General features: G+C 37.0%; 1 protein-coding gene and 1 long non-coding RNA gene across 2 annotated transcripts in view; one reads left to right on the top strand and one right to left on the bottom strand.

Annotated features, from left to right (window-relative positions):
* The window catches only part of LOC582713 (protein catecholamines up), a 35,759-nt gene that overhangs the window by 20,847 nt on the left and 1,029 nt on the right, over positions 1 to 13,883 (top strand). Inside the window, exons 2-3 of the mRNA XM_030997419.1 lie at positions 6,333 to 6,554; positions 7,043 to 7,248. Coding sequence (XP_030853279.1) covers positions 6,333 to 6,554; positions 7,043 to 7,248 — 428 coding nt within the window. The remainder of the gene's footprint in view (positions 1 to 6,332; positions 6,555 to 7,042; positions 7,249 to 13,883) is intronic.
* On the bottom strand, positions 10,427 to 13,433 carry LOC115929133. The gene is made up of 3 exons (XR_004066333.1): positions 13,074 to 13,433; positions 10,959 to 11,220; positions 10,427 to 10,630 (listed from the first exon to the last, which is right to left on the bottom strand). It is a non-coding gene; the product is annotated as an uncharacterized LOC115929133 (long non-coding RNA).

Raw genomic sequence — 13,883 nt, 5'->3', positions numbered from 1 at the left:
GTAAATGAGGATGTAATGTACCGGTAATATGGCAGGGATAATAATAATCGCAAAAACGATAGCAATTCTCATTCATGTGATATAGAAACTTTTTTGTTTTAGAGGGAGGGGGGGGGGGGGGGGTTGAAAAAGAAGATGAAACGTATGGCAAGGATAATAATAATCACAAAATAGAATGAAGTTCTCATTCAAGTGATAGGACGTTATTTTTTTGGGTTGTGGTTTATCTAAAAGAAGATGAAACGTATGGCAAGGATAATAACAATCACAAAAACGATAGAAGTTCTCATTCACGTAATATAGAACCATTTTTGTTTGTTGTTGTTGTTGGGGGGGGGCGGGTATGTAAAAGAATATGAAACATATGGCAAGAAAATAACAATCACAAAAACGATAGAAGTTCTCATTCAAGTGATAGGACGTTATTTTTTTGGTTGTGGTTTATCTAAAAGAAGATAAAACGTATGGCAAGGATAATAACAATCACAAAAACGATAGAAGTTCTCATTCACGTAATATAGAACCATTTTTGTTTGTTGTTGTTGTTGGGGGGCAGGTATGTAAAAGAATATGAAACATATGGCAAGGATAATAACAATCACAAAAACGATAGAAGTTCTCATTCAAGTGATAGGACGTTATTTTTTGGTTGTGGTTTATCTAAAAGAAGATAAAACGTATGGCAAGGATAATAACAATCACAAAAACGATAGAAGTTCTCATTCACGTAATATAGAACCATTTTTGTTGTTGTTGTTGTTGGGGGGAGGGGGTTATGTAAAAGAAGATGAAACGTATGGCAATGATAATAACAATCACAAGAACGATAGAAGTTCTCATTCACGTAATATAGAACCATTTTTTTTAATGTTTTGTCGTTGTTTGTTGGGGGGAGGGGGAGGGGGTATGTAAAAGAAGATGAAACATATTATGGCAAGGATAATAACAATCACAAAAACGATAGAAGTTCTCATTCACGTAATATAGAACCACTTTTTAATTTGTTTTGTTTGTTGGGGGGGGGGGGGGGCAAGGATAATAACAATCACAAAAACGATAGAAGTTCTCATTCACGTGATATAGAACCATTTTTAATTTGTTTTGTTTGTTGGGGGGGGGGCAAGGATAATAATCACAAAAACGATAGAAGTTTTCATTCACGTGATATAGAACCATTTTTTAGAGGGAGGGAAGGTCGGGCGGGGGGAGGTTCATGTAAATGAGGATGTAATGTACCGGTAATATGGCAAGGATAATAACAATCACAAAAACGATAGAAGTTCTCATTCACGTAAGATAAAACCATTTTTAATTTTTTGTTTGTTGGGGGGGGGGGGGGGACGGGGGGGATATGTAAAAGAAGATGAAACATATGGCAAGGATAATAACAATCACAAAAACGATAGAAGTTCTCATTCACGTGATATAGAACCATTTTTTAGAGGAAGGGAAGGTGGGGGGGGGGGGGGAGGTTCATGTAAATGAGGATGTAATGTACCGGTAATATGGCAGGGATAATAATAATCGCAAAAACGATAGCAATTCTCATTCACGTGATATAGAAACTTTTTTTTTTAGAGGGAGGGGGTGTAAAAGAAGATGAAACGTATGGCAAGGATAATAATAATCACAAAATGGAATGAAGTTCTCATTCAAGTGATAGGACGTTATTTTTTGGTTGTGGTTTATCTAAAAGAAGATGAAACGTATGGCAAGGATAATAACAATCACAAAAACGATAGAAGTTCTCATTCACGTAATATAGAACCATTTTTGTTTGTTGTTGTTGTTGGGGGGGGGGGGGGTATGAAAAAGAAGATGAAACGTATGACAAGGATAATAGCAACCACAAAAACGATAGAAGTTCTCATTCACGTAATATAGAAATGTTTTGTTTGTTGTTGTTGTTGGGGGGAGGGGGTTATGTAAAAGAAGATGAAACGTATGGCAAGGATAATAACAATCAGAAAAACGATAGAAGTTCTCATTCACGTAATATAGAACTATTTTTGTTTGTTGTTGTTGTTGGGGGGGGGGGGGGTATGTAAAAGAAGATGAAACGTATGGCAAGGATAATAACAATCACAAAAACGATAGAAGTTCTCATTCACGTAATATAGAACTATTTTTGTTTGTTGTTGTTGTTGGGGGGGGGGGGGCGGGTATGAAAAAGAAGATGAAACGTATGGCAAGGATAATAACAATCACAAAAACGATAGAAGTTCTCATTCACGTAATATACAACTATTTTTGATTGTTGTTGTTGTTGGGGGGGGGGCGGGTATGAAAAAGAAGATGAAACGTATGGCAAGGATAATAACAATCACAAAAACGATAGAAGTTCTCATTCACGTAATATAGAACTATTTTTGTTTGTTGTTGTAGTTGGGGGGGGGGGGGGTATGTAAAAGAAGATGAAACGTATGGCAAGGATAATAACAATCACAAAAACGATAGAAGTTCTCATTCACGTAATATAGAACTATTTTTGTTTGTTGTTGTAGTTGGGGGGGGGGGGTATGTAAAAGAAGATGAAACGTATGGCAAGGATAATAACAATCACAAAAACGATAGAAGTTCTCATTCACGTAATATAGAACCATTTTGTTTGTTGTTGTTGTTGGGGGGGGGCGGGTATGTAAAAGAATATGTAACGTATGGCAAGGATAATAATAATCACAAAATAGAATGAAGTTCTCATTCAAGTGATAGGACGTTATTTTTTGGGGTTGTGGTTTATCTAAAAGAAGATGAAACGTATGGCAAGGATAATAACAATCACAAAAACGATAGAAGTTCTCATTCACGTAATATAGAACCATTTTTGTTTGTTGTTGTTGTTGGGGGGCAGGTATGTAAAAGAATATGAAACATATGGCAAGGATAATAACAATCACAAAAACGATAGAAGTTCTCTTTCAAGTGATAGGACGTTATTTTTTTGGTTGTGGTTTATCTAAAAGAAGATAAAACGTATGGCAAGGATAATAACAATCACAAAAACGATAGAAGTTCTCATTCACGTAATATAGAAATGTTTTTGTTTGTTGTTGTTGTTGGGGGGAGGGGGTTATGTAAAAGAAGATGAAACGTATGGCAAGGATAATAACAATCACAAAAACGATAGAAGTTCTCATTCACGTAATATAGAACTATTTTTGTTTGTTGTTGTTGTTGGGGGGGGGGGGGGTATGTAAAAGAAGATGAAACGTATGGCAAGGATAATAACAATCACAAAAACGATAGAAGTTCTCATTCACGTAATATAGAACTATTTTTGTTTGTTGTTGTTGTTGGGGGGGGGGCGGGTATGAAAAAGAAGATGAAACGTATGGCAAGGATAATAACAATCACAAAAACGATAGAAGTTCTCATTCACGTAATATACAACTATTTTTGTTTGTTGTTGTTGTTGGGGGGGGGGGGGGGGTATGAAAAAGAAGATGAAACGTATGGCAAGGATAATAACAATCACAAAAACGATAGAAGTTCTCATTCACGTAATATAGAACTATTTTTGTTTGTTGTTGTAGTTGGGGGGGGGGCGGGTATGAAAAAGAAGATGAAACGTATGGCAAGGATAATAACAATCACAAGACCGATAGAAGTTCTCATTCACGTAATATAGAACTATTTTTGTTTGTTGTTGTTGGGGGGGGGGGGCGGGTATGAAAAAGAAGATGAAACGTATGGCAAGGATAATAACAATCACAAAAACGATAGAAGTTCTCATTCACGTAATATACAACTATTTTTTGTTTGTTGTTGTTGTTGGGGGGGGGGGTATGAAAAAGAAGATGAAACGTATGGCAAGGATAATAACAATCACAAAAACGATAGAAGTTCTCATTCACGTAATATAGAACTATTTTTGTTTGTTGTTGTAGTTGGGGGGGGGGAGGGTATGTAAAAGAAGATGAAACGTATGGCAAGGATAATAACAATCACAAAAACGATAGAAGTTCTCATTCACGTAATATACAACTATTTTGGTTTGTTGTTGTTGTTGGGGGAGGGGGTATGAAAAAGAAGATGAAACGTATGGCAAGGATAATAACAATCACAAAAACGATAGAAGTTCTCATTCACGTAATATAGAACTATTTTTGTTTGTTGTTGTAGTTGGGGGGGGGGGGAGGGTATGTAAAAGAAGATGAAACGTATGGCAAGGATAATAACAATCACAAAAACGATAGAAGTTCTCATTCACGTAATATACAACTATTTTGGTTTGTTGTTGTTGTTGGGGGAGGGGGTTATGTAAAAGAAGATGAAACGTATGGCAAGAACGATAGAAGTTCAATTTTATTCACGTCATAGGACCATATTTTTGGGTTGTGGTTTAGGTAGATGAGGATGTAATAAATGACAAAGATAATAATATCAACAAAAACGATGGTAGTTATATCAATCAAGGGTCTATGTAGAACTTGACGAGGGGTTGTGTGTAAACGAGGATGATATGTAATATGGCAAGGATAATAATGATCACAAAAACGATAGAAGTTCTCATTCACGAGATATAGGACCACTTTTTTCGGGAGGTGGTGGGGGGGGGGGGGGGAGGAGTGTAAATGAGGATGATGTGTATGGCAAGGATAATAATAATAACCAAAACGATAGAAGTTCTCAGTCACGTGATAGGACCTTTTTTGGGGTTTGAGGTTTATGTAGATGAGGATGAACGATAAATAATCATAAAAACGAGTCAAATCTCTCAGTGCAGAGGTGCATGTGAACAAACGAAGAGAGGGAGATCGAGAGGGTGCGAGAAAGGGAACGGAGGGAATGAAAGAGAAAGAGAGACAGGGGGGGGGGGGGGGGGGGGGGGGGAGGCCTATACAGTTCGGGGAGTGAGGGTCCATGCGGTGAAATAAAATTGATTATAATCCAAAACTTCCAAGGTTATAATGAACATTATACAGATAAAAAGAACTTCTGTGTTTAGGAGAGGGAGAAAGAGAGAGAGAGAGGGAGGGAGGGAGAGAGATAGAGACGGGGAGGGTTATCTGGATAGACATATTTAATTGTATTTCTTACAATATCTGAACGATTATTTGGTCATTCATTTTCATATTGCTTTCTTTCTAATATTCTCTCCTACCAAAATCTCGGATGGTAAAGGAATGCATTCCGACATGATAGACAACTTTTCACATCTCCCTGTTGACATTATACACAACACAAGCACACACAGACACTAGTACCAGGGAGGTGTTTTTAACTCACATACCCTGCTCGTACCATGCACACTAATACAAACGCTTCCCGCTGAGCGAGGTCACCGCGGTGCCGAGATGGCTATGTTATCTTTTGATCATCATGCGGCTTGCGCAGAGCGGGGGCAACGAACTTCGATGAGCGCGGGAAACGAAACACAGTTTCAATATCGATCATACCATGGACCATGTTACAACAGTAGATGGCGCTAGTACACAGCAACTTGAGCTGTTTTAATACAGGTAGCTTGAAACTAATAATTGATTTATTAATTACTGTTTAATTCACTAAAAAAAAAAAGAGAGTATTTCAGCAGTGGAGATTGGCTAAAGATATTCCTATACCATCTTGTTATAACATAAAAGATTTTCAGATGAATTCAATATTTTTACCAAAACTTTGTAATACCTTTAATATTATTAATATTAATTTTGAATTTTATTAAATGTAGACCCTTATAACATATTCACAGCCTGTTTTGTAATGCTAATCAATGAAAAATAGCCTAACTCTAATTCTAAAGAGATACACACAATATAAATTGATTGTGTCTAGACCCTAGATTGACTTTTTCATCAACATTCTATTTCATTAAATAGCTTTCAATTGCAATTTTGCCATTCCCATTGCCATGTCTTTGGCCTAATAATGTCAGATGAATCTTATGTCCTCTGCTCTAGCTGTTAAGTCAATTCAATCAATTAAACCAGCAAATACACACAAATAAAGTTATGAAATTTAACGTTCTTTGTAATATTTTATTTTGTTGATTTCTGAATTGGTTTAAAAGTTTTCAATTTCATGGCAAGATTCTTGTTCAGCTAAAGTTCCCTTCCAATATCATAGCATACACTTATAAACCCTTTCCTGCTGTTTAATTTGCCACATATGGTAACCCTCCTTTTCAACATATTGTTCCGTAATTCAGTTCAATTTCTTCCATGCACAAAAGTAAATAAATGTCTTTCAATCTTGTTGATAGATGATCAGCAGATTTTCTTACCAAAAAGGATTATGTATTACATTTTCATATTTCAAGTATGAGTATGACCTTTTGATTAATTAAGTGAAAAATATTAATGAAATATTCTTTTATCTGTATGTTCCTACAGGCTTTTGGGTGTTAGTTGGAATTATCTTATTTCTGCTTGTGGAGAAATTTGTTCGCCTAGTCAAGGGAGATGGTGCACATTCACACAGCCATGGCCACACCGAAAAAGCAAAAGTGGAAGATGACGGACCAGTGAAAAAAGGAGATTCTTCGCAAGTTCGGCGTAGAAAGACTGGAGAGAAAGAAGAAGCTGAAAAACATGAAAAGAGTGCTGAACAAGAAGGTATATATATATATTTTATTAAATTGAACCAATTTGAGAATATATAACATACACCTGTAGCCCTAAATAATTTTCTTCATGAAATTACCAATATATTATAGCTGGACATCTTTACATTTCCTTTTCCTCAACAAAAATAAACAGTCAGCATAAAAGAAATACTTACAGTGTAGTTATGTTTTCTAATATATATATATTATTGATTCATTACATCATTTTAGCAGCAGAAAACAGTTTATTTAGGAATGACCAGCTGTCACCAAATGCAAAATTTGATTTCAATTTTCACTCAAAAATATCTTGATAATCAGACAGGCAATCGGCTTGTAAAAGTTATGGGGTTCCTGACTGACCTAAAGGTTTATAACTATTATTGCAGCATGAGCTAAATCAAGGGTTTTGTTTCAGAACCTGAGACAAAGTTACCCATACAATTGTGCATGTGACTTTATGTTATTGTTTTTTCTTAATTTATCTTCTTATCACAGGGGACGCTCCTATTAAAGTAGCTGCCTACCTCAACCTGGTGGCAGACTGTACGCATAACTTCACAGACGGCCTTGCCATCGGGGCTTCATTCCTGGCCGGTCGTAATGTCGGCATCGTGACCACCATCACCATCCTCCTGCATGAAGTGCCTCATGAGATTGGAGACTTTGCCATTTTGGTGCAGTCGGGATGCAACAAGAGAAAGGTACACTCTGCTTGCTTCCTTTCTTTCATACAACATGCAATCATTTTTTAAAGACATACTTAAACTCTTCTTACTGGTGTTTTGTTGATAATTATTTGATTGATTTAGCCCCTACCAAGAAAATGTATTTTTGTGTATCAGTAATGGTTGGATCATGGACAAAGTACCCCCCCTCCCCCCTATTGAAAAAAATAAAGTGGATCCTTACGGCTGAAGTAGAACAAAAGTATCTCTGTGTTGTATTTTTGCATGATGCTGATACAGAGAATAATTAGGTTAAAACAAAATCAGGTGAAACAAAACCAGGCAAATATGTAAATCGATCAGGTTTGAATTTTTCTTACACTATTGTTTTCTTGGTGTTGATATACTCTCTCAGTCTATGTTTAATTCTCAGCTTTACTAAATATCATTGGAAATGGTTTCCAAATTTACACAGTATTTGATCAGCTGTGAGTAGACACATCTTTCACCCTCCTGTTTGTTGACTTAAAACCCTACAATCAATTTTTAGCATTGATTTTTTTAAAACTTCATGATATACCCACAGCTCAATTTAAAACAAATTGTAGGGCTGCCTAAGTCTTCGCATTTCATAATCAGCTGAATCCTGAATTCTTGCATTCCTATAGACTAAATACAGAAATCACCTAGATAATGTGTACATATTCTTGTGAACTATGGCTGTTAGGGTATGCTATGGAGCATTCTCAAATTATGTCATTAACAATCAACTTCAAACAGACACGTTAGTGGGAAAGCAAAGCTTTAATAGATCCAACCTTAAAAAGACAAATACCGGTACTCTAAATGAAGCAGAAAATCAGAGAAGCAGACTGGTGAAAGTTTGACCTGGTTACTATGGATGTTTGATGCCAGTTAGAACCCTCTATAACTCATCTGAACCATTGACTGTTGAATCTTCTCATCCTCTTAGGCTTAAAGGCCCGAATTCACAAAGGAGGTTTAGATTTAACCCAGGCTAAATCTAACCCTGGGTTATTTAGCCCAGGCTAAATCTAACCCACGGTTTAAACCTCGCTCGGTATTCACAAAGCGTGGGTTAGATAACCCATGGTCTAAATCTAACCCACGGTTTAACCCACGGTTTAAGCATGCCTAAGAGAGCAAAAAAATAAACTGAGCATGCGCAGAATTGAAGCATTGAACTGAGCATGCGCGCTCAGTACACTTGGTTACTCCACCTAGTTCACCGTCGTCTGCTAAGTCCAAATTCAGTTGTATTTGGGCTATTACTCTTCGCCTACAAGTAGAGACTGAAAACCGACCGATTCCAAGTTGAGATAAGACTTTAAACCACTATTCACACACTAAAACAGTTCTCTGACAGATGTCCTCAAAATATTACCGAATTTCGCATAAATTACCTCAATAATTCCTCACTATCGTTGTTAATTTATGGCCTATAATCGTCCGACATAATTATGATCAGCTGGGCATCACAACACACTAAACATCGACAGTTTTCGTGGAAGAGTCCCCAAAAAACTTCTGTAAACGACCCTTATACCAGAGTGAAAATTTTCTTTGATGTAGTGTTCATTTTAGAGCTATATGATCACATTTTCGTTGATTGTTATGATGATTTTAGAGCGTAGGTCACACTTTAGTTTAGCAATTAATCAATCTGAAGTAAGAGTAGACTCGTGTTATATAAAGCGTAGACTCCGTAGAGGCAGCGAAAGCGATCGATGACGTTTAGTCCAGAATGTGTTGATGATGTAGAAAGAAAGGGCTGAAAGGTTACGATAAATACTATCTGATAGAAAATACTGGCATTAATGCATAAAATGCATAGATGTATTGAGAAAAAAAACCGGGCTTACTGGTCATATAAAATAGGAGGACAGCAAAAACAAGGCAGTCTTGACATGTGATAAAGAATTATTAGGCCTAATTCGGGTGGGGGGGGGGGGGATGGGACATTAATTGTTTTCTTAGGGGATTGGGGTTTTTTTGAGGGGGGGGGGTAATTTTGTTCTTAATTTTTCATAGGGGGGAGGGGGCATTAATTGTTTTCTTAGAGGGTGGGGCTTTACTGGGGGTGGGGGTAATTTTGTTTTTAATTTTTCTTAGGGGTGAGGGGGCATTAATTGTTTTCTTAGGGGGGGGGGCATTAATTTTTTCTGAATTTGTTTATTTGCTGTATTAATTCTTTTCTTAGGGGGGGGGGCGTTCATTTTTTCTTAAATTTTTCTGCTTTATTGAATTTCTCAAGGGAATAGTGATTTAAACAAAAAGAAAAGAACTTTTTTGTAAATTTCGTCTCTATTTCTCTCTTTCACCTTCCTTGTTTTTGTTTGTTGTCTCTCTTTTTTCACCAGCTCTCCAGCCCACCTCTCTCAAATATCTTTTTATTCCTTAGAACTCCATTTGTTTAAATCCCTCTCGTACCCCTTTTCTTTCTCTTTTTTCTCCACCTCTCTCTCTCTCTCTCACACACATACCCTTCTCCTTCTTTCTTCATCTCTCTCTTTATCTTTTGCTCTCTCTCTGTGGGTGTTTGGATTTAGCGAAACATACTGAATCCATTTTAATTCATGGTGTGTACTGGGTAATTATAAGTAATAGATACCAGCAAATGGTATATTAATAATTAAACAAGATAAACAAAGTAGTCCATTTACTTGTAAAACGTTTACCTCCTAACTTAATGATTTCACGAGAAAAACCACACCATCAAACAAGAGAAATTTATATTTAAATATTGACGATTTAATATGGATAATCAAAACAAGTATTCAAGGTTATTGACGAAGACAATGTTGAAGTCGATGATGATGTCAGTGATGATAATGATGACAGCAATGTTGTCGGTGGCGATGGTGATGAAGCAGTCAAATAACGATTTCAGTGATGATGTTGATGATGATGAAGATGATGACGATTTCCCTTTCAAAGTGGTTGGTACCTTTTGCAAAAATGTTTTTGGGAGGAACTATATCAACCATTAGATTTCAAATCATCTGGTCTAATTGTTTCAGACCACAGTACTGCATGGGTGTACGTTTCGTTGAGAGAAACTAAAGGGTGAACCAATTCCATATCGGTCATTTAATTAATTGGATTAAAAGTATATGGGGAGCATCTCCAAAAAAAGGGAAAATTTTCATTTCATTAATAGAGTATCTGTTCTTCCTATTAATAATATTACAGGGCTTGATCTCCACCAGGAGAAAACCTGGCAACCTGCAGTATTGGTAGAACTGCTGCTGTGTTGCTTCTACTTCTTCTCTTGATGTTGGGAACTTCATGAATTGTTTCCTTCTTCTTGCAAACGCTTCTGACACGTCTTTGATGACTCTGCATACAGAAGAATGTGAAAGTTGTGCCTCATCACCATGCATCTTTTTGAATGACCCTGTAAAAAAAAAAATCCTTTCAGTGAAATATCAACTTGTACAATTTCTTACAAGTTACATGGCCAGATCAAATTCTCAAACTGAGAAATGTTTAATGTCCTTAAAATTGTAGAATAGATTTTTTTATTAAATCAGGGCTGTCAACCCTCTTGCATTTAGAGGGAGTCTCACGCCACCACGCCCTTCCTCCCGCTTTGATGTAGAATCTACCGGTTTATGAAAAAACCTCCCGCAAAACATGGTAACCGCAATTTTACCCTTTTACTTTTTCGCTCAGCCCAGATTAAATAGAAATTTACTAAATACTAAATAAGGTAAATTACTCACCAACAGCATAGAATCGAAGTGCTGTCACTACCTGTATAGGTATTGGGTCGTTTCTGTCTGTCGTCCTCCTCAGCTCTTCATCCACCAAGTTGATGAGGTAGAGCGCTGTCTCTTTGGAAAACCAGTACCTGGTCCGAAATGACTCGTCATCATACACTTCAAAAGGGTTCATGGGTCACGAAGGCCTCTCTGAGGTCTGCCTATTAACTCTCTGTTCCGATCAAGCTGGCGGAGATGGGGAATATATTCAGCCATGCTGTCTCTGTCACAACAAAATAGAAAAAAGTGAATTAAAATTAGAACATGAAATGAAAAAAATATCATTCATTGTTTATCAAATAAATCCTATGATATTACATGTTTTGCATTCTTTGTATTGTAGACAAACTGATTTTGAATAGCTTTTGCAAACTCTAAAAAAAATATTAACGATACTTTGATTGCATTAAAGAAATGAGTGCTATTGATTCATACTAGGCCTATTGGGTAATTAGGAAAGATGATGTCACTGAACCTCCATAAGAACGTAGGGGCCAATTCCTGTCATGTTTTGTTAAAAAATCTACTCATGCTTGATAAAATGTGAAATTAGATACATGTGCATGTAAATTAGCATTAGATGTCCCATGTGAAAGGTTGAATTTGACTAAGATTACATGTAGATTTAATAGGAAGAATACACATTGATTTATTGGCTATACGCTTGCACAGATTTTAAACTTGCTTCAAAATTCAAGTACAACAATGTATTGATGTAGACTCTAGGCCTAGACATGATCATGATGTAGTATAAATTTGTAGGAGTTGAGTGTAGCCTAGATCTAGAGACATTCGACAGTCAGTAGATCTACTAGAGTCTAGTCTAGATCTAGATCTAGATGGGCCTAAAGACAAAGTACCTCTCATTCAGCTCGGACTTGTGCTCGAACTCAGTGACGGTGAGACACACAAACACTCAACTTCTCAAGACACAACACAACAAACCATCGGCGCGGGCTTGGCATGAATTTATGAAAAGTAGGTTTAGAAAGGTCTAACAGTTAGACCACATAGACTAGATTCTAGATCTAGAGCCCGATGTCTATACCGGTAGACCCTACGGCCTAGGTCTACTAGTTCTAGATCTAGAAAGTCTAGAGTACTAGACCTAGACTAGACCTAGACCTAGACTAGGGTCTAGATCCCTAGATCTAGACTCTAGGTCTATTTTGAAAAATATTTTATTCCATTTCAATTTCTAAATCTAAGTTAGAATAGGCTAGACTACTAACGTTAGATCTAGATCTAGGTCTAGATTCTAGACCTCTAGATCTAGATCTGCATCTTTTACAATAATTTACAAAATAAATTCATGCCATGGTTTGGCGTGCTTTGACTAATTTCTTGGGACTGAGGACTAGATCTAGATCTAGATAGATCTAGATCTAGGCCTAGAATCTAGATCTAATCTAGGTCTAGCCTAGGCCCGCGTCGTGTTTGCGTGTCTCACTGCCACGTACAGACGTCGAGCTCAAGCTCAAGTCTTATTCAGTCAGTACTAAGTGTCAGTGTAGGCTAGTAGTACTAGAGACTAGTCTAGATCTAGGTCTAGACCAGGCCTCTGTAATATAGTAGGCCTAACAGTTAGACTAGACTAGTAAAATCCATCTGCAACGTGGAAGAATTTTCATCTTCATTTCGGCATTTTTCGTTCTCCTCCGTTAGTCAGATGAGAAGCAGCATCAGCAGAGCAGAAAATACAAATGGAACTGTCGCTACCCCCCCCCCCCCCGAGGCCAGGAATGTCTCAAATGTCATGAGTAACATATTTTTCTTCCCGAATCACACAATATTGTGTGATGTTATAACTAATTTCGTATTGTTAGCTGGCACATTCGCAGTTATTGCGAAATTGCCTTGCCTCGCAGGATTACATAAACAACACAACACAAATACACACGCATGGGTCCGAGCTGCGTTAGGTTCTGCGACAATGTTCGCAAAGGCTGTGCAACTTACGATGAAGATTATTATTCGTGCACTTTTTACGCACATAAAACATGTTCAATTGGGCTTCCACTGTAGCAGAACTGAGAATAGGGTACAAATATGTTGTGAATAACTAAAAATACTTACAATGTAGGCTATCAAAGTTGAAAAAACAGCAACTTTGTGAAGGTCTCTTCACTTTGTTTCACCACAAATTTGTCAACAAAATTTGTACGGTCGTCTGCGCTAAAAAGCCAAAGCTCGCTGGTATGACGTCATATGACGCGTTAAACCGTGGGTTAAACCGTGGGTTAGATTTAGCCCGCTGTTTAAACCACCCTTCTGAGCAGGCTAAAAATATGACGTAATATGACGCGATTTAGCCTGGGTTAAATCTAAACTTCCTTTGTGAATACCAAAATAATGACCCATGGTCTAAAGCTCGGGGTTATGACGTATTATGACGCGATTTAGCCTGGGTTAAATCTAAACCTCCTTTGTGAATTCGGGCCAAAGGGATTGGGTAACTTTGCCTCAGATTCTAAAAAAAATCCTGGATTAAGCTCATGCTGCAATCATAATTGTAAACCTTTAGGTCATACATGTGATGTATCCCATGAATTTTACAAGCTTATCGCCTGTCTCATTATCAAGATATCTATGATTGGAATTAGAATATGCAGAATCTTTTTTTTTAATGGTTTTTATAACACTACAGTCTATTGGGGAATACGAGTATGATAAAACCGGTTAATCAAAGAATTTAAACTTTTTTGAGGCACAATTTTTTAGGGCTTCAATATTACACCATACATGTATCACAGACACTGATAACACGCAGGGCCATGCATCTCAGATTTAACATTGTCAAACGATGCCTTTAATGCAAGGACCACCAGGTTCCTATTTGCATAGGTTTACATGACAGACAAATTAAATTTGTTAACCCGTTGAATA

Source organism: Strongylocentrotus purpuratus, unplaced genomic scaffold (assembly GCF_000002235.5).
Source record: "Strongylocentrotus purpuratus isolate Spur 01 unplaced genomic scaffold, Spur_5.0 spur5_scaffold_4, whole genome shotgun sequence".
NCBI classification, from domain to species: domain Eukaryota; kingdom Metazoa; phylum Echinodermata; class Echinoidea; order Camarodonta; family Strongylocentrotidae; genus Strongylocentrotus; species Strongylocentrotus purpuratus.
This window is presented reverse-complemented; position numbering and strand designations above follow the sequence as displayed.